This window comes from Crocuta crocuta, unplaced genomic scaffold (genome assembly GCF_008692635.1).
Source record: "Crocuta crocuta isolate KB4526 unplaced genomic scaffold, BGI_CrCroc_1.0 scaffold223, whole genome shotgun sequence".
Lineage (NCBI taxonomy): Eukaryota > Metazoa > Chordata > Mammalia > Carnivora > Hyaenidae > Crocuta > Crocuta crocuta.
This window is the reverse complement of record NW_027529426.1, coordinates 5,293,353-5,321,159: the sequence shown is the minus strand read 5'-3', so window position 1 is coordinate 5,321,159 and position 27,807 is coordinate 5,293,353. Positions and strand designations below refer to the sequence as shown.

At 44.1% G+C, this 27,807-nt stretch overlaps 1 protein-coding gene across 1 annotated transcript in view; it reads left to right on the top strand.

The window, feature by feature from the left end:
* The window catches only part of TBC1D1 (TBC1 domain family member 1), a 220,461-nt gene that overhangs the window by 94,871 nt on the left and 97,783 nt on the right, over nucleotides 1-27,807 (top strand). Inside the window, exons 2-6 of the mRNA XM_077758874.1 lie at nucleotides 6,192-6,710; nucleotides 9,846-9,935; nucleotides 13,557-13,661; nucleotides 14,596-14,728; nucleotides 20,697-20,788. Coding sequence (XP_077615000.1) covers nucleotides 6,192-6,710; nucleotides 9,846-9,935; nucleotides 13,557-13,661; nucleotides 14,596-14,728; nucleotides 20,697-20,788 — 939 coding nt within the window. The remainder of the gene's footprint in view (nucleotides 1-6,191; nucleotides 6,711-9,845; nucleotides 9,936-13,556; nucleotides 13,662-14,595; nucleotides 14,729-20,696; nucleotides 20,789-27,807) is intronic.

Here is a 27,807-nt window from a genome sequence, read left to right as displayed (position 1 = left end):
TTATTCATGATCTGTCGGTGGCAGGATTTCCAAAGGGCATCATTTATAAAAACTGATTGTGGCGTTCGTCCTGGAGAAGGAACCGGCGCTTTGTTTAATGTTTTCTCTCAGTATGTTTATTTACACGTTTATAGTTCCCTGCCTTGTAGAAAAGGGATCTTAGTGTCCCTCTTCAAAGATTATGTGACGTACATACCAATATTGGGTAATTGCTGTGATTAACTGCTAGCTCATTATGTTTATGAGTGTTTCTTAATCTTTGAGAGATTAATGTAGTAAACTTGAATCAGAATTATAGAGTAGCATTCCTTATAGGCACATACGCGTTTAATGAGCTGAGACGTTGGAGACGTGGTGAATTTATTTGCAAATCAAATTTGCCCTTAAATGGTATAAACAGCTTGTCAAAAATCTGTGGCAATTTGGTTTTTGTTGTTTGTTTGTTTTCACTCGTTTGTTCATGTCTGTTCCACGCATGGTGTGGGGCTGTGCAGTTGAGCTGCTTCAGTGCTGCTGAAGCGCACAGCTTGCCCAGGACCTTAATAGTCAATAGGTTTGGGGTATGATGGTGTGGGGGACATGGTGAGGAGCGAGCATTCCTTACCTTGGGACATGAGGAGGGACGGCGACAGATACATCAGGGATTCTGCCCGTCAGAACTGCCCAGCGCTTCTGAACACTGCAGGTGCCCGGGCCCCACCTCCAGCCAGGCTGCTCCAGCCAGGCTGGGGTGCGGCCAGACATTAGTTTTTCTTTAAATCCTGAGTTGAGAACCAATGCATCGAATGAAGAGGACTAGATTTTGAGGCCTTCTGTTCCCAGGTTGATCATTACCAAAATGATCTTTCAGTATTGATGCCAGCCAATCAAGACTTTTAAACATCATTTTAGAAAATTTACAAAATAATTTTACAATCTTACCGCCATCCCTTCTCTTACCCTTCTTGCTTACCTGCCCCACCCTCTTTCCTTAGCCCCTGCAGTCATGAAATCACTTGCATTGGTTTTTGTCTCCTTGTTTTACACATTTGTAGAAACGTTGGTTTAGTGAAAAGGTTGTAGTGAACCTTTCAAATGATTATTTTGGAGTAGGATGCTGGGGTTTGTGTTTGCAGAGACTTCTTTTCATGGGGTTTGAAAGCTAAGCGTTTGTCTAGTTTGCCATTTCAGAACTAGAGAAGCAGAATACTCCTTCTGTTTTACACGGGAGGAAAGATCAAGACCCAAAGGATAGAAGGACAGGATGAATGAGGTGGGTGGCCCTGTGTTAGGGGCCAGTGGCCATTAGCATTTCTTAGGTGCCAGCTGCTTCCTCAGTCAGCTAATGAGCAAGTCTGATTTCTCTTTCTGGAAGACCTAGCCCATGAGTCTGACCTTTGGGCTAATTGTAAGCATAAAGCAGAAGTTGGGACATTCACCGGGAGGATCTGTGACTGACAGGCAGATAAGAGAGGCCTCTACTCAGGACCAGCCTTCTCTAGGACACATTCGGTCACTTTGCTCATGTTTGTGTTCTAGCATCTGTCACATTGTACTGGAGATGATATGTTTAGAGTGTCTTTTATTTCCTAGATTGTGAGCCTCTCAGGTCAGGAGGAGTCCTGTCTTATTCAGTGTATGAGTGTATTCACATCGCTGTGTTGAATCTAGTCTCAACAGGCCAGTATGTTGGACAATATGAGTGTTCACATGTGTCTTATCCGGATGGTGTCAGACAGGTGTTTTATTCTCTTTAAATAATTTAAGTAATGAGCACGAGTAAGAAGACATTCCCTGAAGTGTTTTGTTTAAAATTCAAGGCATGTAAGACAGACAAAATTCTTGGTTTAATTTAGTTTTCTTCCCCTATTTACCTTTCTGACCAACAAATATTAAAAAACAAAAAAACAAAAAAAACCCACTCACTACCAACAAAACGAAACACAAGTCTGTTCCTTCTGGAAAATAATTATGCAGAATAATTTTCCCTTAGAATTTGTTTTAACTTTTTGCAGCGAGAGGGTATTCATCCAAGAGACAAAGCACAGTGTGGCCTGCCATATTTTTGCAGTTTGTGAAGGATTTTAAATACAGACGTGGGCTTCTTCAGATTCATTTCATACTTATTTGTTACTAGTTGGCAGCAAAACACAGGAATCAATGTAACGTAAAATGGTTTCTCATTCCAACTATTGTTTTAGAAGCTCTTTCCTAAGTCCTTTTGCATAAAATTACACTTGCTGTGTGTTTATTATCCCTTAAAAATCCCTAAATCCTTACCAAAACAGTTTACCCAAATGTTTAAGTGAGGACTTTATCTACAGAAGTGAATGTTTCTAATTCTCTTACACTATGGTTTTCTGGTAACTTCTCAAACAATGCTCCCTTAAGCCTTCCACAGAAACCATATACACACCTACCGTGCCTTTGCTAGTATGTGAATTCGGGGGAAAGTTGTTGTGGTTGTGAAATAAGGTGTAGCTTTACTTTAAAAAGGAGCTTTAGTATAGACTCAAAGAGGCCGACAGAAGAGCAGTTTAAGAAATTGATGTCTAAACAGGGCATTTTTCTTCATTATTGGGGATTCATTTTAATATTTTTTGTTGTGATTCCCAGTGTAAAAGGAAATACAGCCTCAAACCCTTACTGGGTTTATCGCAGTGTGATGCTTTTCAGGTTCTTGTTTCGGCCGCCGTTGGCTTTGATTTACTCGGTCCGCTGATCTGTGGTCAGAAATGACGTGGACATTGCTGCCGTGGCTGCACTAAAAAAAGTGCCCAGATTGTATCGATGGAAGTAAATTCCACTGGCCTTGGTGTACTTGCCTTAAAAGGGTCAATATATTTGCGATCGATATTGTAATTTGACACATATGTTCTCATAGCCTGAAGTTTTACCTTGAGACACTCTTCAGTTAAGTTTGTTTATTTTGGCGTTGAGTATTGACATCCCTCCCTTTATTTTTATGTGTCTCTTATAAGCTGCCAACCCCAGCCACTGCTGCTTCTCAGTGGCTTCCTGTCCCTTGGTTGACATCTCTGATGTCCTTGACTGCTTCCCTTCCTCCTCCTCTGCCTGCGATTACTTCGTTTCTCTACACGGGAGACGTCGGTGTAGCCTACAGTCCCATCTTTGCCTTTTTCCTTTGCTTCCCCTTTTTCTGTTCCCAGGGTGTTAGCCGCCTCTCGTACGTGAGCTGTTGATATCCCAGTCTCCATCTCCTGTCTTGGACTCCAGGCCCATTTGCCCAACTGCCGACTAGATGCCTTTACTTTCAAGTCTTCCTGGTCCTACTCAGCATGTACAGAAGCCAAGCTCCTCATGTCCCCTTCAGCTGCCTCCTGTGTTCGCTGTGTATGCAGCCTAAGGCGGTGTCTCCAAGCCACCTACTGACTTTCATGCCCTCAACTCCCACATCCAGAGAGCCGGCAAATCTTGTATATGCTGTCTTCCGGGATCCTTTACCCAGCCTTGCACTTGACCCAGTCTGTGTTCAGGCTCCCAGCAGGCCCCATCTCAGGACTGCAAATGTTCTAGCTGACCCTCCCAGGGTCTCCACTGCCTGCCTGGGCAGGACTGGCTTGCTTCCATCTCGTACTTCCGGACCCTCACCTCCTAGCCTCCAGTGATACCTAGAAAAGTGTTTGGAAATAAAGTGAGGTAAATGACTCAGTTCCCTCCTGTAACAATTAACAGTGTAGGTGGGTCCAGGACAGTTATAAAGAACGAATGGAAAATTCAAGATTCATCACAAGTGGATGTTACGCCTTCATTTCTTGAGAAGCAGTGCTCCGGGCCTGTTCTGGTAAAGGGAACCACAGATTTACAAACTTACACCCAGGTGGAGTCATTTTTTTTTTTTAAGTCTCCTGTCTTACTTATGGTAATTTTAAAACATTAGATCTGTAACTGTTCACAATGTATTGCTGAAATTATGTTAGGCGGTATTCTGTCAAATATTCTGAGATGGTTCTATTCTGGTCAGGATCACAGTGATTCTTTTTAACCCAGTTCTCTCTTTTAGACCCATATTATAACTCGCCAGAGCAAGGAGAAGGGGCGCTGGTCTTGGGCTAATGCCACCTCGCAAGGGTGGTGATTGCTGTGCAGGAGAGAACGGCCGTCGGAAAATCTTCCACAGCCTCAGCCCTGGCCAGGGTTGTGATGGCCTCCTCAGCCTCTTCTGACCTTGTGAAGTGAGGGAGCTGTCAGGTGCTCCACTTTGTGTCTTACTTGTGTCTGTGCTGTTTGCTGCCAAGTCACCATAAATTCACAAGCCTTCAAACATTTTCTCTTTCCTTTGATTATATAATGAAAAATGCCATCACCTCAGAGGCAGTGGAAGACCCAGCACAGAGAAATGGCAGTTACTTTAACAAGTTCCAGAAGGCTACGTGAGCTTTGACTTTTCTGTTCAGAGAGTACGTTTAATAATGTGACCCCTGATAAGATAATTTCCTACACTTGCTCAGAAAAGCAGCGAGGTTATTTACTTGCAGGAATTGGTTATTTGAAAATTCTTTACAGAAATAACTTTTACCTGAAAAATCTTCTTAAGTTTTTTTTGTTTGTTTGTTTTGAGAATCTGAAGCAGTTTTGGCCAAGGGCCTGTAGTGACTCGTTGGCAAAGGCGTGAACTTTAAACGTCACAAAACGTTTAAACGTTCCTAGGCTTCCTCCCTCTTCTCTCTGTCCTGACTTTTCCACTAACCGTCTTCAGGTCTCCGTGTGTATGTGACTCGGCGGTAGCAGACTGGCTACAGCGCAAGCACTCTGCAAAGGGAGGCTTGACATGTGCTGAGACGTTGGCTTACTTCGTATTGTTTAGCTCTTATGCTTCAGTAATCAGTGTCTAAAATATAGACTATATCTAGATATATCTTAACTCCTTGCATGATAAACTGCCTTGGAAGGGTATATCATAATCTTTACAGCAGAGATCCTGCCTTTAAGATGTGCTTGATATGAAATCACAAAGAAAAACCTTTGGCGCCATTGGGTGTTACAGAATATAAGCATATGTTCTAAATCTATAACCGTCTCCCTATGGTGTATGTGTTGATCTTTGGCCTGAATTGTAACAGGCTTTTTGTTGTTGCTGTTCTTTCCTCTATAATGTTGTTAGAAGACATTGAGCCTATGGGTATTGGGCCTTAAATTGAATTTTCTTACATAGAGAAAAGGAAAAAAAAAACTGCTTTGGGGTTTAGGTCATAACAAAAACTAGGTCCTTCCTCGGGAAGATTGAATTCGCGCCTGTCTTGCGTTAGTGATGTGGCTGTACTTCATCTACGTGACCACACAGGTACTTGCTGTGGTTGCACATCTATGTCTGCTGCTGCCTTTTGGGCTCCTGTTGGAAGCTCCTGAGGAGAGGCTGTGGCAGTAGGAATGAGGACAGCACACGAGACCCTTTCACTCATTCTCTTGATCGTGGCTCTGCCCTGAGCCCAAAGGCTTTGGAGTCTGTGGGAAGAGGCCCCATGTGTTACCGTGATAATGATCTGGTCTTGGTTGCTCGCTCCTTGGCTAAAGCCTTCTAGCTCGGTAGTCAGCACTATTCAGCGGTGAGGAAGTATGGGGCTGGGCAGTACATTGTCAGGTGTCCTTGAAGAGAATAATGATGTTGTGATTTGAAGAAGTATCATCTTCTGAGGTAATTTCAGTCCTCACTTGTCATCGTCATTCCATGCATTTATTGTGGAAGACGTGCCAAGGCTGACTGCCGTGAAATGTGGGAAAATGTTTTGGTGGAGCCACATTGGAGGCGCACCTCTTTGAGGGGTGACAGCTGCTGCAGAGAGGACTGTGGCTTTGAAGTGGGACTGACGCAGGTTTGCCTCCACGGCTTACCACACCAGGTTGTGCGTCCATGGGCTTGTCACGCAAGCTTGTAGAGTGTCGTGGGCATGTCAGTCCTCTAGCATAGACCCTGGCATGAAGAGGTGCTTCATCGATATTGTTCCTCTTCTCCTCTCTGTCAAAGTTGTGCATGTCGTGGGAAGACATTTCCGGTCCCACGGTCCCCATGGATCTGCTTCAGTGCCATGGAGTATGCAGTGGAGTGTTTGGGGAGAGCATAGCGTTGGTTCCTTGTGTATTCGTGTGTGTGTGTGTGTGTGTGTGTGTGTGTGTGTGTACACGTGTGCACACACCACCGTGGGAATACCACCTACTCCATGTTCCAAGTAACACTCTTCCTTTCCTGGCAGGTGCCTGAGATCATCAGCTCCATCCGACAGGCCGGGAAGGTTGCCCGCCAGGAGGAGCTCCAGTGCCCGTCCGAGTTCGATGACACGTTTGCCAAGAAGTTTGAGGTGCTCTTCTGTGGCCGAGTGACAGTGGCTCACAAGAAGGCCCCCCCGGCCCTGATCGACGAGTGCATTGAGAAGTTCAATCACGTCAGCTGCAGCCGGAAAGCCGAATCTGACCTGGTCTCCCAGGATTCTGAACCCCCAAATCCTGTGGGAGGGCTGTCCTTCACGGACAAGTTCCGATCCGTGCTCCAGCCGGTGGGGAACGGGGAGCAGGGCGGGAGGCCCATGCGCAAATCCTTCTCCCAGCCTGGCTTGCGCTCTTTGGCCTTTAAGAAGGAATTTCAAGATGGAAGCCTTCGAAGTAGTAGTTTTTTCAGGTCCTTTGAGGAAAACGACATCGAGAACCACCTAATTAGCGGACACAATGTTGTGCAGCCGACAGATATTGAGGAAAATCGAACGATGCTCTTCACGGTAAAATGCCATCAAGCCCCGGGCTCATCCCCGGTGTGAGAGACAGGTTCAATAGAAATCTGCTTTATTGCGCACAGATTCTTAGTAAATTGCTTTTGGATTTATGTGTGAATCTAATTTTAAAGTAAATCCTTTCCTCAGGATAAAATCCTTTAGTTTTAGATGTTTAAAGTCATTGTTGGAGGGGTGCCTGGGTGGCTCAGTTGGTTGAGCATCTGACTTTGGCTTAGGTCATGATCTCACATTTCATGAGTTCAAGCCCCATGTCCAGCAGTGGCCGGACAGTTCAGAGCCTGCTTCGGATTCTATGTCTCCCTCTCTCTCTGTGCCTGCTCTGCTCACGCCCTGGCCGCTTGCTCTTTCGCGCGCTCTCTCTCTCTCTAAATATTTAAAAGATACAAATAAAATCATCATTGGAAACCTCAAGAGAATCCATCCTTTTTTTTTTTTTTTTAAGTTTATTTGAGAAAGAGAGAGAGCACACACAAGTGGAGAAGGAGGAGAGAGAGAGAGGGAGAGAGAGAGAGAATCCCAAGCAGGCTGTGCACCACCAGCATGGAGCTCAGTGCAGGGCTTGAACTCATGAACCGTGAGATCATGACCTGAGCCAAAGTCGAATGCTTAACCAGGCACACCCTAAAGAGAATCCATCTTATATCCTTGTATGTTTTTATCTCTACTCGCTCCCCAATTTGGTTGAAAGGTACCTTTTAAAGAAGGAACAAGTAACACATGTAAGAGACCCCAAAAGGTTTTTTTTAAATGTATATTAATTTCAAGAAAAATATTTCAACAAAATCTTTTAATTGGAAAATACTCCCTCTTTACTGTTTCTATTTATAAAAAATATTTATCCTTTGTTAATCAGAATAATTGGGTCTGGAGAGAACATGATATTTAAAATTTATCTCCAAACAAATAATAGTTTAGCTAATTGCTTACTCCCTTGTTTTCTAGAAGAGGTTTGGTAAACTAGTAGCCGGGTGCCAGAAAAGGAACGCATAGGGAAGCTGTCCTTGGCACTTGGGATTCCTGGGTTCTGTACTGCCCTGGGCTCTTCTGGATGGGCTTGCCCTCCTTGGGAGTCCCCTGGGTCTGAGCTGATGGGACTTGGGGCTGTCCCAGCAGGGGGCTGGCCTCTGACAGTACAGGGAACTGGTTCTTCCTTAGCCCCCTTCTAGAATGTTGTGACTGATACTCTAGTGAGAGCAAAATTACCATAAGTGTAATGTTTTTGTGCCTAACTCAGGGCAGTGAGATGGCCAACAGGTAAGGAAGCTGCTACTTAGGTTAATGGGATGTTGGATGTAGCAGGTTTAAGATGAAGATGATATCAGTGGGTACATAGGGCTGTTTCCTTCCTGTTTTCATCGTGGGCCTAGTGTACTGAAAAGAGTGCTATGTCGGCATCAGGCTTATGCATTTTAGTCTGTGATCTGTGTTTAAAAAGATAATACTCGTGGTGTCATTGTGAAAGCTACTCAGCGCATGCATTTTCAAGTACTTAGTGTGTGACTGCTGTGTATGGGGTCCCTTTCAGAATGCTAGAAGCTGTAGCAGTGAATAGGACACGCATGGTCTGTGCCCACGTGGAATTTAGATTCCAGTAAGGGGGACTGACAGCCAGTCGTACAAGTAATGGTCTCATTACAGTTGTGATAAATGCCACAAAGGAGAAGTAGAGGATGCTGTGAGAACATCTGAGGATTCCAGGAAGGCTTCTTGGAGGAAGTGATTTTTCACTGAGCAGAGGTTCAGTGTGGCCAACTAGATATTCTTCTAGTTGGAGTCTGCTGGGTTCAGAAGCAGCAAGTGAGAAGGCCCTTGAGGCAGGGATGGGCTGCGGCAACACAGTCCTCTGCTATAATGGAGTATATTGTGCTGACTCAAGGCTGTAATGCAGTATTAATATATGCTAATACTGGAATTTTATTTATTTATTAAAAAATTTTTTTACTTTTTAATTTATTTCTGAGAGAGAGAGAGAGAGAGAGAGAGACAGTGAGACAGTGTGAGCAGGGGAGGGTCAGAGAGAGAGGGAGACACAAAATCAGAAGCAGGCTCCAGGCTCTGAGCTGGCTGTCAGCACAGAGCCTGACACGGGGCTCGAACTCACAAACCATGAGATCATGACCTGAGCCTAAGTTGGACGCTTAACCAACTGAGCCACCCTGGCGCCCCAAACTTTATTTTTTTAAATTTAAGTTTATTTATTTATTTTGAGAGAGAGAGAGAGAGAGCAAGCACGTGAGTGAGCCAGGGAGGAGCAGTGGGAGGGAGGGAGGGAGAGAATCCTAAGCAGGCTCCATGCTGTCAGCCCAGAGCCCAGTGTGGGGACTTGAACTCACAAACCATGAGATAATGCATGACCTGAGCCGAAACCAAGAGTCAAATGCTTAACTAGCTGAGCCACCCAGGTGCCCCTAATGCTCTAACTTTGAACACATAGTATGTACTCAACGATGGTAGGTTATTTTAACAAGAATTTTAAAAGACTCTTCAGTAAAAAAGAAAAAAAAACCTAAAAAACCCACCTGTCATTAGAAAGTCTTTTGGAAGTTTCAAAAGAGAACCCTTTCTGGAAGATTCACTTTTATGGACACCTCACTTCTTACAAAGGGGAGATGTAGCATCTGAGGTTTTATTGCTAACTTTTGGATATTCACTTCTTTCATCTCAAAAAAGACTGCTTTAGGGGCACCTGGGTGGCTTTCAGTTAAGTGTCCGACTTCAGCTCAGATCATGATCTCCTGGTTCGTGAGTTCGAGCCCCGCTTTAGGCTCTGTGCTGACAACTCAGAGCTGGGAGCCTGTTTCTGATTCTGTGTGTGTGTCTCTCTCTCTCTGCCTCTTCTCTGCTTGCCCTCTCTCTCTCTCAAAAATAAATAAACATTAAAAAAGAAGAAGACCGCTGTCCTATCCAGGTGAATATACTAATAGCTGTGTGGGGCTGCCTGAAATCCCCAGGGTGAACCAAAGCCCCCAGAGGTCTTCCTTTGCCGCGAACTCACCAGGACTTTAGAGGAACTTGCCCCTCTTCTTCTGTATTTTCATAGACCACAAAATGAGAAAGTTTGTGTAATAAATTTGAGCTCAGTTTTCATGAAAAACTAGTTTCTTTTTTTTGTCTTTTAAGATTGGCCAGTCTGAAGTTTACCTCATCAGTCCTGACACCAAAAAAATAGCATTGGAGAAAAATTTTAAGGAAATATCCTTTTGCTCTCAGGTAAATGGAGATGGGTTAAAGGTTCATTTGCATTTGCATTTTTAATGAATTCTTTTATTATCTGTCATTCGACAGAAGTGCTAAAAGGTCAAAAGATGTATGCTTTCTGGGTGTACTTGACTTGTGATCTTGCATTTCTTCTCTGGTTTGGTATATTAAGGCAAAATACACATATAATTTTGAAATTAAGTTTGCTATTAGCAACAATAACCTACTGGAAAAAAATACATGTACTTTTCTTTTTTTAATTATTGGTGGTAATGTTCTGTAGTCACAATTCCAGATGTGTGTGTGTGTGTGCATGCATGTTTTACATATATATTCATATATACGTGTAAATGTTTTTAAATAGATTCTCAATTTCTACTTTATAAAAATTCTTAACTTCTTTTAGGTGCCAGTCATTATTTCTTTAAAATAACGATTAAGGATATTTTCCTCAGAATACAGTGCCTGCTTGATTCTTTCTTTTAAAAAAATTTGTTTTGGTATTTATTTTGGGGGGAGAGAGAGAGAGAGAGAGAGTATGAGCAGGGGAGAGGCAGAGAGAGAGACACACGCACAAATGTGANGAGAGAGAGAGAGAGAGTATGAGCAGGGGAGAGGCAGAGAGAGAGAGACACACACACAGAATGTGAAGCAAGCTCCAGGCTCCGAGCTGTCAACACAGAGCCTGATGCGGTGCTCGAAATCGGGAACTGCTAGATTATGACCCAAGCACAAGTTGGACACAACCGACTGAGCCTCCCAGGCGCCCCTGATTCTTTCTTAATAGTTTCCTGAGCCGTGTTTCATAGGGAGATTTTGGAGAATCAGTTGTAATAGGCTATGTCAGTTGAACTCAGTGTCTTCCTAACAAATATGAAATCATTTAAAGTTATTGTTTAGCTATTTTTTTGAAAACTCTTGCTTCTCATTTCCTCACTTCCATTTTCTCATAATTGGATGTAATGAAAATCTCATTGCTGGTTTATACCATGACTCAGGTAAAAAAATTTCTCTCTTGAACCCTTTTCCCAAAATGTGAATATAATCAATGTTCCTTCTATAGTTGGATAGGGAACCATTTGCAAAATAAATTTTTCGAAATCTTCTTCCCCAGAACCAATACCTGGCATGTGCTTGCCTTACTGTTGGAGAACATTGATTGAGATATGTCAGCGATTGCCCATTTATTGGAAAATGTTCAACCTGAGATTATCCACAGAATTTAATCTCAATTTGCTATTTCTATTGAAATACTAAAGTTTAAGGTTTGCTTTTTCGTACTGCAGTTTTATTATTTCCTAAAGGCTGCAGCTCACAAGTTTACACGATGACCCAAATTTCAAGTTATTATTCTTAGCACTTGTATCTTGGCATGCTGGTCCTTTCTGGAGATAGTCACATATTAATATTTATGTTCTAGGTCTTCTCTGTATCAGGTGCCTCTTAGGTGATACTTTCAAACCAAGTTTACATATTTATTCACAAGAGCTTTTGGAAAATGATAGCGTACCAGTTTGGCCTTAATATTGTACATTTAGAAGTCTCTGCTTTCTGTATACGCTTTGTGACTCATTCTGTATACCAGTGAAGTTCTTACCTGTTCTTTTAGGAGTACAGATGTGTTTAATATATATATATTTTTAACCTTTGTAACCGTGTGTGCATGTGAGTGTGTGCATGTGTGTGGGTAGTTGTGTTTCTTCATTAATCTCTTACCTACTTTGGATTTTTGAAGTCGATTTTTATTCTTTGATACCTAAAAAAAGTTCTCATCTTTCTGCGTCCACTTTTCTCCACTTCTTTTAGTACTAAAATGAACATTAAAAACTCTGGCTTTCAGTTCTTCTTGTTTTATATGGGTAATCAGAATAACATTATAGTAGAATGATGTTAATCTTCATATTTAAGACATGTTTTTAGATATTTAAATTATCTCTAAAATATCTCAGAAGATTGTCTGGAACCACAAAAGACCCCAAATAGCCAAGGCCATCTTGAGAACAGCAAAGCTGGACATATCACAATTCCAGATTTTAAGACAGACTACAGAGTTGTAATATTCAAAATAGTACAGTCCTGGCACAAAAATGGACCCATAGATCAGCGGAACAGAATAGAAAACCGAGAAAGAAACCCATAATCATATGGTCAATTTGTGACAAAGGAGGCAAGAGTTTACAGTGGGGAAAAGACTGTCACCTCTGCAGTGGCCCAGGGAGAACTGGACAGCTACATGTAAGAGAAGCACACTGGACCACTTGCTCATACCAGACACAAAAATAAACTCAAAATGGATTAAAGGCCTAAACATGAGGCATGAAACCATGAAACTCCTAGAAGAAAACGTAGGCAGGAATTTCTTTGACATTGGCTATTGCAGAATTTTCTAAATATCTCCTCAGGCAAGAGAAACAAAAGCAAAAATAAATTATTGGGATTAAGCCAAAATAAAAAGCTTTTGCATAGAGAAGGAAGCCAACGACAAAATGAAAAAAGCAGCTTACTGAATGGGAGAAGATATTTGCAATTGATAATATCCCATGAGAGGTTAATATCCAAAGTAGATAAAGTACTTACACGACTCAACATCAGAAAAACAAATAATCTAATTGAAAAATGGGCAGAGAAGCTGAATAGACATTTTTTCCAAAGATACACAGATAGCCAACAGGCACATGAAAACATGCACAATCATCAGGAAAATGCAAATCAAAATGCAAATGAGCTATCCCCTTATACTTGTTAGAATGGCTAAAATAAAGACAAGAAACAAGTATTGACAAGGATGTGGAGAAAAAGGAACCCTCGTGCACTGCTAGTGGGAATGTAAACTGGTGCAGCTGCTGTGGAAAACAGTATGGAGTTCCTCAAAACATTAAAAATAGACCTACCATAGGATCCCATAATGTCACTACTGGGTATTTATCCAAAGAAACAAAAACACTAATTCAAAAAGATCGGCGTATTCCTATTTTTATTACAGCCTTATTTATATTGTAGTTAAGACATGGAAGCAACCCAAGTGTCCATAAATAAGTGGACAAAGAAGGTGTGGTATACACACACACACACACGAACATTACTTGACAATAAAAAAAGATGGAGATCTTGCCATTTGTGACGATATGGATGGACCTAGATGGTATTATGCTAAGGGAAATCAGTCCAGGAAAAACAAATACCACATGACTTGGCTTATTATGTGGAATCTAAAAAACAAATGAGTAAACAAAAAGCAGAACTATACCTAAATATGCAGAGAACAAACTGATGATTGCCAGAGGGGAGAGGAGTTGGGGATCCAGGCTTTCCGTTACGGGATGCATAAGTCACAGGGATGAAAGGTACAGCCTGGGGAGTATAGGCAGGGGTGTCCTAATCGCACTGGATGGGGCCAGATGGTAGCCACACTGGTGGTGAGCACAGCGTAACATACAGACTTGTCCAATCGCTACATCGCACACCTGATAGTAGTGTAACATTTGGTATCAACTGTGCTTCAGGAAACCTGAGAAACTAACTTCATAGAGCTCTAGAAGACTGTGCTCTGTCAGCCTTAAGTCACCCTCTGACAGTTGTGCCCTCGTGTGGATGTGGCTCAATGTTCCTTCCTCTCTCCCCTGCCTTCACCAGGGTATCAGACATGTGGACCACTTTGGGTTTATCTGCCGAGAGGCTTCCGGGGGCGGAGGCTTTCATTTCGTCTGTTACGTGTTTCAGTGCACAAATGAGGCTCTGGTAAGTGAGACTGTGAGCTCGCTCCTGGAAACCTTATTCATGTGGAATTTCAACCCCTCCAAGTTTTTCTTCCCTTAGCAAACCATACAGCTTCATCAGGGTGTCAGTATTTAATTGTTCATCATGACTATTCAATAACCAGCTGGTGTACACGCAAGATGTATTTGGGTATGTGTCTGCAGTTTGCATTGTTCTTGGGGAACCTGCTCACTTAGCCCTCGGGCCAGTGTTAATGTCATTTTGGATTTTTGGTCCAGAGGTGTTGGCTTTTTTGTCAGTATTGAATTTATGGTTTTAGTTTTTACCTTATCTCTTTTAAGAGTTTTGAACATCTAGGTAGTGCTTTTAAGGCTATAATCCTAGCTGATACTACAATAATGATTATTGTTTGTCACTGATTCATGGTCCCCCCCAAATCTTCAAATACTAAGTCTTTGCTCAGAGTCCTAAAATCTCAGCCCCACTCATTTTTTTTTTTAAGTGTATTTACTTATTTTGAGAATGGGTACACACAAGCGGGGGAGGAGCAAAGAAAGCGAGAATCCCAAGCAGTCTCTGTGCTCTCAGCACAGAGCCTAATGTGGGGCTTCAAATCCCAAACCGTGAGATCATGCCCTGAGCCAAGTCAGAGGCTTGACCAGCTGAGCCACCCAGGCACCCCTCAGCCCCACTCATCTCTTTGTTGTTTGTTTACTTTTGGGAGACAGTGGGGGCGAGGGAGGGAAGAGGGAGAGGGAGACAGAATCCAAAGCAGACTTTAGGCTCTGAGCTGTCAGCACAGAGCCTGATGCGGGGCTTGAACCCATAAACCATGAGATCATGATCTGAGCCGAAGTCGGACACTCAACCAACTGAGCCACCCAGGCGCCCCTTCTCCACTCCTCTTAAACGGGCTTTTTGCTGGTTACCATCTATCTGTTTTCTCTCTGATCAGGTTGATGAGATTATGATGACCCTGAAGCAGGCTTTCACTGTGGCTGCCGTGCAGCAGACGGCGAAAACCGCGGCCCAGCTGTGTGAGGGCTGCCCCCTACAGGGCCTGCACAAGCTGTGTGAGCGGATTGAGGGTGAGTAGGGGCCAAGTCAGGGCTTAACATTGCAGGGGTTGGGGGACGGTGTAAAGGTCCCAGGAGAATCCTAGGTGATCTGCATTCCTTGAAAGGTTTGCCTGACAGAGGCACATGTTAGTTCTAGGGATTCCAGGTGACCTGTCAGGATGCCAAGGGTGTCTTCCATATTGCGCTAGGTGCTCAGGATTTGAAGAGAAACATCCAGGCCCCCCACCCCCATCTGTGTCGCCCCTCTAAGGGGCGCTGAGTAGAGGGACAGAAGCTGCAGTCCAGCTGCTGGCATTTATCAGCGTCGTGCGTGGCCAGCCCTGTTGGCTGCTGTGAAGAGATCTAGTTAAGATCCGAGCTGAAGAATCTCCACTAAGTGTTTCAGTTACAAGGTCAGCGGTAACCTCCGCCAGAACAGTGTTCATGGAGTGAAGGGGGCAGAAGGGTTGCAGTGAGCTGATGGGAAAGAGTAAAAGGGACTGAGGATGGACTGTAATTTCTAGAAGTTTGGTGTAGGGGGAAACTGGTAAACATGACCATTTGCAGCTGATATGTATCGAGCGTTTAAGGTGAGCCGGGCCCTGTGCTAGGTGCTCTAACAGGTACTGTTACCAATTTGATCTTCACCACGTTGTGGGAGGAAAGGGGATTGGTCATGTGCACACTGTAGGGATAAGTAAATCAAGAATTAGTGAATTGCAGGGTACACTAGTGTGTGAGTCCAGGAGTCCGTCTGCACGGGAAGCCCTCCCTGTTATCTGGCCCCACAGCAGCCCCCCAGGAGAAGGCCGTGCTGTGGGGAGAGCCAGCTCACCTAGCTTTGTGCAGGTGGGGAGGTCTGAGCACATCCAGAGCCACAGGGGCCGGGTGGGTCAGAATGAAACGGATGAGACTTCTCCTGAATGAGAGTGAGAACCTTCCTCANTGCGGTGGGTGGGGGGGGGGGGGGGGGGGAGGGGGAGGCGGTGAGGGGGAGGTGGCGAGAGGCAGAGAACCAAAGTAAACCAGTGATGTCGATCCTCTGAGAGAACCTGCCATTGAAGCGGTTCATTTCCTCTCTCTCCTTGGTTTTGCATATTTTTCCCATTTATAGGAGGATATCTAAAACTGTGTGTTTTTCTGAGGGAAGTCACAGGATTTAAACGGCCCATGTTGTTGTAAGCATCAGAACAGATTTGATAATTTCCTGTGTCTCTAGAATACTTTTTTTTTTTAATTTTTATTTTTAGAGAGAGAGCATGAGCAAGGGAAGAGGGGCAGAGGGAGAGAGAGACAGAGAGAGAGAGAGAGAGAGAGAGAGAGAATCCCAAGCAGGCTCCACACTCAGCATGGAGCCTGGTGCGGGACTTGATCCCACAACACTGGGATTGTGACCTGAGCCGAAATCAAGCATCGGATGCTCAACTGACTGCACCATCCCGCCCCCCCAGAGTACTCCTAATAAGCTCTACTTGTGTAGAGAAGAACACAATTGCTATTTAGATTTCATTTTCCTCTTTGCATAATTGTGGTAAAAGTACACATAATAAAAAAATCGACCATTTTAACCTTTCTAAAGTGTACAGTTCAGTAGCATTGAGTAATTAACGTCGTTGTGGTCATTGTCGCCTTCTCTTTCTGGAGCTTTTTAATCTTTCCAAATGGAGACCTAACTAAACTGTAATCTCCCCACCCCCTGACCCGGTCCCTGCCACCCACACTCTACTTCTGTCCCTGTGAATGTGATGGCTCTAGGTACGTCCTCTAAGCAAACTTATGTCTCCTAGGCTCATTCAAGTTGTCACATGGGTCAGAATTTCGTATCATTTTAAGGCTGACTAGTATTCTGTTTTGTATTTATACCACATTTATTCATCCGTCCATAGACATTTGAGTTGTTTTCACCTTTTGGCTGCTGTGAATGATGTTGCTATCGTGTTGGTGTTCAAATATCTGTTCGCATTCCTGCTTTCAGTTCTTTTGGGAAAATACCCACAAGTGGGATTGCTGGATCATATGGTAAATTATATATTTAGTTTTTTGAGGAGCCGCCATCATATTTTGCACAGTGGCCACACCGCTGTGCACCCCCGTTAGCGGTGTACACACCTTCCAGTTTCTGCACGTCCTTGCCCACACGTGTTCCTTTCTCTCTTCTTTTCTTTATGACAACCATCCTAAGGGGTGTGAAGTGGTATCTGATTTCCCTTTTTTTTTTTTTAAATATTTTTATTTATTTCTAGGGGAGAGAGAGAGACAGCATGAGCAGGAGAGGGTCAGAGAGAGAGGGAGACCCAGACTCCAAAACAGGCTCCCGGCTCTGAGCTGGCAGTCAGCACAGAGCCCGACGCGGGGCCCGAAACCACGAACCGCGAGATCATGACCCAAGTGAAAGTCGGACGCTTAACCGACTAAGCCACCCAGGCGCCCCTCTGATTTCCCTTTTTAAATGAGATGAGTTGACAGTTATCATCTTAAGTTTCAAAGATTCGCTTGCGGGCATTATAGTGCTCTTTAACATGACTCAAAGTGATTCGTATTTTCAACTGTGCTTTCCTAGTTGCTACGATTCGCTGACATTATGCAAAATAGAGCTGGAAATGAGAAGAGTTGTGCTTCACCTAGAGAGCTCATCTGAAAGGGTCCCTAACCCTTCCCTTAGCGGTTGTCAAGATAAGGTAAACGCTGACAGAAATGTCCCTTTAGAGCTTATTAAGAGGCCAGCAGTGACGTTGGCCCTGATGATAACGCAGAGCAAGATCTGCAGGAGCTGGAAGGATTCCAGAGTTCCACTTGACGAATCTCTCTGTGGTCTGACCTAGCTTTCAGAAAGTGAGAGCTCAAAAGCCCCATCAGAGTAGGGATTTTGCTGCTGTGGTGTTGGAATTATTATTTAATTCATCTTTTTACCTGATAAAATCCAAGCACAGCAGAGAGCTCTGCTCATTGGAAAACCTCCTTGACAGCACAGTTAGAAGGCTGGGAGGCTGTGCTGTGCCTACCCTGACGGGAAGCGTTTCTTCAGTATAGATGACACAGTGTTCCAGGCCCCCTCAGGCAGGGAGGTGCTAGTTTATGAACAATTGGAAGCCCGTGCTTTTTGCTCTATTGCATTCCTAATAAGTAGGATGAAGTGGTTTATTACAGCCCCTCGTAGGTTCCCGTAAGAGCCTGGCCGAGAACTCTGTACACGGGGGAGAGGAGCAATGACGTGGCCGCAGGAAGAAAGACTTACAGACTGTTTTCTTAAATCAGTTGAAACAGTCAGGCTGGGCCCCAGGATTTAGAAGAGAATACATACGCTAGGCACACAGTCACCTTGGACACACCGCTCACAACGTGTAAGAGGCGTGGCTGCGCTTGGGGTCTGGATAGTGGTGCGGATCTAGCATTTTGTGTATTTTATTTTATTTTATTAAAATTTTTTTAACATTTATTTATTATTAAGGAATAGAGACAGAGCATGAGCAGGGAAGGGGCAGAGAGAGAGAGACACAGAATCTGAAGCAGACTCCAGGCCCTGAGCTGTCAGCCAGCTCGAACCCACAAACCACGAGATCATGACCTAAGCTGAAGTCGAACACTTAACCCACCCCATCATTTTGTGTAGTTTAAAGTTGAGCAGAGCATTTTGCGAATTGCTAGACTGAACTGTATGTCCATTGAAAAGGAAAAAAAAATTGAACTGAGGTTTCCTTTTGCCATCTAAGTTTGCGTCTGGCAAAGCAATGTCATTCATCAGAGCTCGCTTAATATGAGCCTTTTCTGCACGAGTGGTGTGAAGGGGGCCTCAATGACAACTAGCCCAGAGGGAGTATAGCCTGCGAATGCCTTGGACTCCGCTTCCCTGTTTCTGTGTTGTGCCTTGCATCCCTTTCCCCTGGCAAAGCCTTAGGCATCGCGTCGAGGGTGCCACGTTCTTGCTGCAGGGACCACCCAGGGGTGGCCCAAGGTGTTTCGAAGCCCTGTGGAAGGTGCCCTGTGGACATGGAGTGGACAGCCAGGCCCCGGGGCCTGGGTGGGTCAGGAACCTCACCTTCGATTTGAGCTGGGCCAGGATGGACCTCAGGCCATTGAGGCATCCTGGAGGCAGGCATCAAACTTGTCAAGGAATCTCTTCATACCTCCCGAGTGCAAAGAATAGTCTCCGTTGCGGCCCGATCGTTAGAAGTGTGGACTTAGTCTCTTGCACAATGAGGTGAACTCTTCTTGGAGCTCAGGGGTTCTCTCCGTCTGTGTCTCCTCAAACAGTCCTCGTGTGTCCAAAATAGGATGCTTTCGTTGTGTCTGAGACCTGCAGAGAGGGCTTTTGGTTAGTGACGACTGCTTATTTTCTCCTAAGTTTAAACACTGTTTTAATTCAACATTTTGAGGGGTTACTGTGCAGTAAAAGCATCTCTGTGTTTTCAGCTTGCTGAAGGAAGCACTCTGACAAAACCCATCTGTCTTTACTCCACTTTCACCCACCTCTGAATTCACTTTGGTATCGAAGCTACTTGTGTGTCAAGTGACTTGACTCTCTGGGCAAAGGGAGATAAGTGGACAGTTTGAAGAGTTGCTCGTGGAGGCAAACGAACATGGTTCAGAGTCTGACTCTGTCCCCTACCTAAGCCGATGGCCTTGGACAAAATACTGGATTCTACCTTGCCTCAGTTTCTCCTTTATGCGTTGGGATTATGAAACATGGTGCCCACTTCAGGGGCTTTTTGAGGAAGGTGATGCACGTAGTGTGAGCACAGTGGCACAGCAATCCCTTAATAAACCTTGGTTTTTATTTTTAGAGGATTTTCTTGGCCAAAAAAAAAAAAAAAAAGGAGGGGGGGCATTGCTGGGAGGAAAGACAGCCTGGAAGCTGAGAGAGCTGCAGTTTGAGGAACGGCTTCCACCAGAACTGTTAGCAGGGTGGGGGCTCTGCGTCCAGCCGCTGTCAGGGTGGGGGGAAGGCAGCAGCTCGGGGGCCGTCCCGGCCGCTGATTGGCCTCCTGACTTTGACAAGTCTCCTGGTGCCTCCAACCCTCAGCAGACGCCTCCTAAAACAGAGGCTTGATTTCTGAGATCCTCTCCCGGCCATCCTTAGCCGTGTAGGCGCATCACAGTGTTCTCCGGGGCGAGGAGCCCTGGCCAGGCACCTGCCGCGCAGCTCAGCCCCGCAGGAGGGGAAGGGCGGTGCGGCAGGCGGGCGAGGCGAGGGCTGCCTTCGGAACCGCGGCAGTTTTCCCACGGTGGTGGGAACTTGCCTTGCTTCCCAAATCTCAGTGTGTGTAACATTTATCTCTGGTGCAGAGAAAAGGCAAAACAGGACCTAAGGCGTGTATGTGTGGAGAAAGAACTCTGCGAAGTATCTGATTCTCATTGGCACTAAAATTGTGTGACTTTCTAACTTTTTCTCTTAATCCTCTGTGATGGTCATTTGATGGCCTTAAGACTGTTAATAAGCCAGTGGTGATAAAATGGAAGTTGTTAGCCACGTGAATCCATTTTATTGTGAAGGAGTCTACACGGAAGAGGCAGGTGTTTCAAACGGAGCCATAGTTGTTTTCCCTTGAGAAGAGTCATGAGGTTTAGGTGTAATTGCTCACAAGAATTTATTTTCTGAGGGCAAGGTTCTGATTGTGTGAGGTGTGTTAACATGGACTGGTGGAGAAAAATGTAATTTGGAACTGCACAGATGTGAGGTAGAGTCCAACATGATGGCCTTAGGAAATCACATAAGCCTCTGGGTCTCGGTTAAATGGGGATAACTAAAGCCTCTTCACTGATGCTCTGGGTGTTACATGTTGCGGGCTAATGTTTAAGACAGTGCCTGGCACGTGAAGGCTCAGCTGAAAAAACGTCCATTGTCCTCATTGCCGTCATTAACGTTTTTACTGAGTAGAATGTCCATAAAATATCAAAAGCATAAAGTAGGTGGGTCAGAACATAAAAAGCATGAGTGTGGAAGTTTTACTCTGCCTTATAAGTTGTACCTAGAGTGTTTTCATGTATCTCTTCTTAATAGGAATGAATTCTTCCAAAACCAAACTAGAACTCCAGAAGCACCTGACGACATTGACTAATCAGGAGCAAGCAACTATCTTTGAGGAGGTTCAGGTAAAGTACTAGCTTTTCATTTCTAGACTGAAGGAAAAGGTAAGCAGCTTGCCTGTGAGATGTTTTTGGTGAAAAATAGCAAACCAGAGCTGTCACAGCTCCGAGGAAGTAGCCCTGAGTTCCTCTTGGTTTAAGGTTAAGACCCACACAGAGCTGGGGGGTGGGGNAACAGAACTAACCCAGAAAAGTACTCCCTTAGAAAATATTTTAGAATAAAGAAAAGTAATTCTAGAGTGGAAAGAGCCTCAGTCCAGGTGACAGAGAACCCGGACTTTGGTCCCCGAGCCCTCCTCTGCTCTACAGGAGGCTTCTGCCAGCCCCTTCCTGCTCAGGGTTCAGCCCCATAGTGTGGCAGTCGGCAGAGACAGCATTTGGGACGTGAACCTGGTCACTTCCCGTTCCATCCCCTACTCAGTGTTGGACAGGAATTTAGATGGTGTGATCTGCATAGAGCTCTTTATCAGACCTGACTACAGAAGCAGAATACAAAAGGAGCCAGCTCACTGGTTTTCGGTGTTAAACTTGGAGACTCGCTCCTGGGCTCGCACATGGATGCAGCGTCTCCCGGGGAAGCCGTGCCGTGCGTGCTGGCATGCCCGTGGTGTGTTCGCGACCAGTCTTTAATGAGCTCGTCAAAAATGTCATGTCTGCTGTAGCGGAGGGCCATTTTCTATGGTTTCCTGGCATTTTTGTAGGGAGGGAAGCACATCAGGATGAGGAATAAATATTTGTGTGTGGGGAGCAGAGTGGCAGGACCCTGCAGTAAACCAGTCAAGAAGGCCGGCGGCCTGGGCTCTCGGTTCTGTCTGCCTTCACACCCCGTGCAGGGCACTCCGCGCCAGGCCGCAATCTGTTTTCTGGTAACATGAAAAATTAGAAGACTGTCTTTTTTCTCCTTAATCACATTAGAATTCTCTTCATCAACCTTGATCTTCTGTGGTAGGATTGGCACATGTTTGTAGAAGGAAGGCACAGGGGTTTTTTAATTTCACAAATAGCTTGGAATGTAATTTTCACAATTTCCATTGGCCTTTACATTTTCTTGTTTTCTTTTGAATCGACTTGTGACATGCCTTTTTTTTTTTAATGTTTATTTTTGAGAGAGAGAAACTGAACAGGGGAGGGGCAGAAAGAGAGGGGGACAGAGGATCTGCTGTGTCAGTGCAGAGCCTGACGCGGGGCTTGAACTCCCGAACCGCGAGACCATGACCTGAGCTGACATTTGACACTTAACCGACTGAGCCACCCAGGCACTCCCTTGTTTTTACTTAAAGGATCTTTAGAGTTCTGAGTACACAATACTCAGAAGAACTTAGTGTGGTTTGTACTTGGAATTCATAAATGGATAGTTTGCTTCCGATTGCCAGTGCATTTATCGTGGAGGCCGGAGCCTTTTCATCTGATGTTGGTCCATCTGCTTGCTGGTCTAGTGCTGTCAAACGCACTTTAGGGAATGTCTTTGCAGCAAGCTTAGAAGATGCACATTCCTTCCCTAATGTGAGTTTTATTTTTTATTTAGACAGCACTTTGTAGCACTTTAACATCTATGCTGATTCATCCAACCAAAAACAGTGTGATGAACCAGCATAGGTAATAAAGTATTCTCCAGCAATGAGAAATTCCTAATGGATGTGATTCTGAGATTCTCTTTGACCCATGTCAGTTTTTAGACACCGAGTACTTACGGAAAAGAGATTTTAGAGGAAAGTAGGGATGCAGGTTTATTTCTCTTTAAAAATGCATGTGGTTAATATCTCGGGGCCTCCATGTGTTGTTCTAGAAGGCTCTGTAAGTTGATTAGCTTAAAGACCAAAGGAAGGTCGCTGTGTGAAAAGCCAGCTCTTCCTTTGTCCTCCGTTGTTGTAAGTGTGGCTCTTCCTTGAATGGTACAAATTTGACACAGATCTCTTCTTCTAATGGCCTGAATTATTTTAATAATGCATTGAATTATTTTCAGTGGCCATCCTTGGTTCTTATAAGACATATTATAAACCAAGTCATTGGTTTCTTTTTAGGTGGCAGTGCCAGCTAATGTGTTTGAAAAATCATACATTTCAGAAAGATCATAACAAAAAAGGTGGCTTTTCAATGTCAGGATCCCTTTTGTAAACAGAATGGTTAATACAGTCCTGTGTACCGTCTTTTCTGGAGGATAATTTTGTTTTTAAAGAACTCCTCAAGGGCAAATTTTCATAAGACAAATGGAATTACGATAGAAATTAATGGCACGTGATTATGTAGTTGTTGATGCATACACAATCAGTGTTTTTATAAATAAACGCTTAATGCAAAGAAAAAAGTGCAGAGCACACTGGCCATGACGGACACAGAGTCAGTAATGGCCGTGATGCAGGAGACTGTCGCCGCCACAGGGAGCTGACAGCGAGCGCGCTGAGAGCTTCGTGTCAGCCGAGCGCGCTGGGCCGGTCACCCTTCTGTAAGGACTCATGACACTTGAGAGCCACTATTTATGACCTCGTGAAACGGGGCATATAATTTTCCCATGTATCTTACCCCACAGCTGAGCAGGGGGACCCCAGGGTCCTGCTGTCTTCCCGCCCTGCCCCGCTGCTGGCTGCCGGATCAGGTGGCCCCGGCGGGCTCCCAGGCCAGAGTAGGGCGAGTAAGGGCCGTGTCTCAAAAGCCCAGCTCCTTCCATCTGAATGAGCGTATGTCAGGGAATGGCTGAATTAATGCCGAATTAGGTAAGTCGAGTAGGCTCCTGCTCAGAAGCTGTCAATAATGGATTAAAGAACATGACTTTTCACAAGTTTTAAAGATAATAGAAGGACGTTTTTTCTACTTTGTAAAGAGTATCAGCTTAGTTGGACTTTCCACAGCTCTAAAGTGATTTCGTGTAAGATTTGATTATAACTTTTGAAAAGCGGTCAGACCGCAGTGTCCCAGGTGAGCACTGCCCTTGTAAAGAGAACCCTCGGAAGACCACAGGCTTTCTCAGCATTGTGGTGCTCATAGTCCGTATTGGAAGTGCAGTTTTCAATCCTTTTAACAACCAGTTCCTAGGCCCCCTCTAGAAATAAGGTCAAGAAGCAGGTAGCAGAATTGGCTTGATTATTTTTAACAGGCAATCAATTGTTTTGTATTTGTTTAAATGAAATATAACTGTAGGAAACCACAAATCAGTGGTGTGTGTACTTCAGTGAATTCTTATAAGATGGATGCGCTGTGCAGCCAGCACCAAGATGAGGAAATGGAGCATTTCCAGCCCCTCAGAAGCCCCCCGCCCCCATATTGTCCCCAGGTACCTACTGTCCTCACTTCTAACACTGCAGATTGATTTTTTCCTAAGTAGAGTTTTGACTACAAAGGGATGTCATCCAACGTAATTCCCCATCATTTTCCTCAGACTTGTCCTTGACTAATGAATTTTTGTAAAATTAAATCACCCGTGAAAGGTAATGCTTTGCCACCATCCAGAGTGGTGAAGTCACCTGAGAGGTGTTAAGGAGCAGACACCTTGCTGATCATTTTTACTCGGTAGAGGAGTAGCCCACAATCATGTTTCAGTTATTCTAAGGAAGGATTTATTTCTTGACCTTGTAAGGCATCATGAACGTGAGTGTCTGAGCTTTAGTGGCTTTCCTCTGCTGGTTAACGAGCTCTGTGACCCGGTCTCCGGTCCTTGGCTTAGGGTTTTAATGGGCAGTGACTTCGTTAGTGCATCGTGCTCAGCTGTCTCGTTTTCTGTCCATTTGAACAAGTTCTTGTGTATTTTGAGGGAAAAAAGTTTCCGTATTACTGCGTTTTAAAGCCATTTTTTGATACTTTTAATATAAGCTATCACACAGAATTTCTCCAAGAAAAATACACATTTTCTTGTTGAGAGCAGCTCCAAATATTTAAAGATATGGAAGGAATGGTTCCAACTCTTGGGTGTCTGTTCAGAGGCCTCCCATAATTCCTGTCTGCTACTCTTCTGTTGAGTTTTTCTTAAAAAATAGACTTTATTATTTTTACAACAGCTTTAGTTTTATAGAAGAAGTAGGTAGAAAATATCAAGTTCCCATATAACTCCTCACCCTCCACCCCTACCCCCAGGCCAGTTTTCTCTGTTGTTAACATCTTGTCTTAGTGTGTGGTACATTTGTTACTACTGATGAGCCCATATGGGTACATTGTTATTAACTGAAGTCCATAGTTGAAGTGAGGGTTAACTTTTAGGGTTGTTCCATTCTGTGTATTCTAACAAATGTATAATAGCATGTATCCACCAGTATAAGGTCATACAGAATAGTTTTTCACTACCCTAAAAATCCTCTGTGCCCCGTCAGTTCATTCCTCCCCTCCTCCGGTCCCCAGGCATCCACTGATCTTTGTCTCCATAGTTTGGCCTTACCCAGAACGTCATATGCTTGTAGTCATACAGTGTGCAGGAGATTGGCTTTCATGTTACAACATGCGTTTAAAGTTCCTCCGTGGTTTTTCATGGCTCTGTAGCTCTCTTTATTTTAGTGCTGAATAGTGTTCCATGTTATGGATGTATCACAATTTATTTATTCACTGTTGAAGGACATCTGGGTTGGTTGTAAGTTTTGGCAGTAATACAGAAAGCTTGCTATAAACATTTGTGTGCAGGTTTTAGTGTGGGCATTAATTTTCATCTCATTTGGGCAAACAGTAAGCAGCGTGATTTGCTGGATTTCATGGTAAGGGCATGCCTAGTTTTGTATGAGAAGCTGCTGGACTGGCTCACAAAGTGGCTGCATCACTGCATTCCCATCGGCAATGAGAGTTCCTCTTGTATCCTGGCCTTATAGACCCAGGTCGTGTCCGTGGGGTACTCAGTGTAAAGTTGGGATTGTGGTGCTTGACCAGGCCTTTCCTTTGGTGAAGATCTGATGGGAACTTTCTTTGGAAAAATCCACTTGTTGCATAAAACATGTATAACTTTATAACATCAAGGTTCGTGGCTTGGAATTGAGATTGAGAACCTCTATTCTAGCCTCTATGATATTTAATCCTTAAATCTGAAATTTGAAAGAACAGGAAGTCCTCAATGAAAACAACCCCTTCTAATCATTTACTATCTTTTCCTTGAGTTACAGGAACAATTTATCATTTTAAATGATCTTTTTTTTAAGAGAGGGAATAACCAGAAGGTCTGGGTTAGTGTTACCTTTGCTTCTAAAACCTATGACACAAAGGGTAAAATCATTGTTTCTCAGTTAACTTAGGGAAGAGTTTGCCAGGATTGGAGTTGACCCAGACTAGATGCTTGTAGAGTTGATTCATGTATTCTACCCAAACTTTGTTTTGAAGGGCAGGCTAGAAGTTTGAGATAGGGAGAGAGAGAGGAGGAGCAGGAAAACAGATAATCATCATTATGAAAAATACATATTTTCAAGGCTTATAGACTAGAAGCTTTATGTGTCTTCAGAATAAGTCAGGTTTTTTTTTTTATATTCAGAGAAACGAATACATTAAGTTAGATGGTCTTCTAAAAACGAACAGGGATATTTCAGATCCAAAGAATTTGGGACCTTGGAGTTTATTTTGTGCATAATCTTAATTTGAACAGACGAGGAAGCTAATGACTTGCCTTCGGCCACACTTCTGGGCAGCAGCTAGAACCTGCATATCCTGATTTCTAGTCCGGTGTGCTTTGCTACCACCTGTATGATGAATTACAGATGTAGGGAGAATGTTCTTCAAAAAGAAAGGGAAAAAAAGGAGTCCCTGTCATGAAATACTGTGTGCAGTTCTTGCCTTGTTAGGCTTGCAGGAAGTGCTTCATGATAAACCTCACATTTGATGCATATGGAGCCGTGACTCTGGATCCAGTTACTATTTTCCTTTCCAGTTCCCTCACCATAAAAGTTTATAAACATGTAGCCCTTATGGCTCTTGACCTCTAGATGTTTACACAGATTTTATTCTTTTCTTGTTTTCAAGACTATTTATTTATTAAATATTTTGACTGTGCCTCTATCTGATGTGAAATATTTATTTTAGGTATAAGGACATCAGAGGTCAAAAGCGAAATCGGGCTCACTGGCTCCATTGTTGCCTTTTTAAGTGTCTCCAAATCTAGCTAGGATCACCGGTGCCCCCTAGTGAGATGATTGGGTAAAAGCACCCATTAACGGATGGATGGAAGCTGTTTGCAGTTTTAAAGGCATGGTGTAGCAAGCAGTTTTGTTGACAATTAAAAATATATGTGACGTATTCTTCTTACCAGGATGCCATGTAAAAAAATCTTGAGGCTTTTCTCATGTTCTGAAACTCTTTCCTCTCCTTGTATCTTATTTTTATTTCTTGCATATATCAGGGAAGTTTGGAACTGTTAGGACAGTGCCTAGAGGAGGTGACAGAAGTAGTTGGGTGGTGCGGGCGCTTCCTCAGGAGGGGAGGCTGGTGGAGAGACTCAGGGCACTGGTGAAGAGTAGGTACTGCCGCACCACGCTGCTTGACCTGCTGGGGGAGGGGGTGGGGGGGTAGCCAGTCTCTATCGCCTCACCTTCCTCCCTGGTAAAATGGGAGTGTCATTGCCCGGTGGCCTTCAGAATTCTGTAAAGTGCCTGGAGGGTCTTTGTGACACAAATACTCCACGAACACAGGAGAACCCTTCTGACCAGTCAGGTACGACGTCAGAGAGCCTGGCGTATGTGCTCTTCAGCTCTAGAACTTGCCTTAATTCCGGTTCGCGTGAGGGAGGTCCAGAACCTGCCTGCCTTCCTCTCCTGGGCACAAGCGTTGCTTAGCCTTCCCGTCCTGGGGTGCTCGGTCACAAGCTGGGGATACCCGCAGGTCTCTGTCTTTGAAGAACTCCAGTCTGGGATTCGTACGCCCGGTACCTTGGACCACTTTCCTGTGCCTTTCAGATTCTGTGTCAGTTCATTGGTGGTAGCCATTATAGCTTCAGATGTGCATTTTGCATTTACGTTACTTGTAAGCCAGAGAATCTAGAGAAAAATCACTGAAGGATATTCAAAAACATCCATAGTTTTCCAAAAGTACGTTGCCTTTTAAAAAAATAAAAATAAAACACAAAGGCGCTT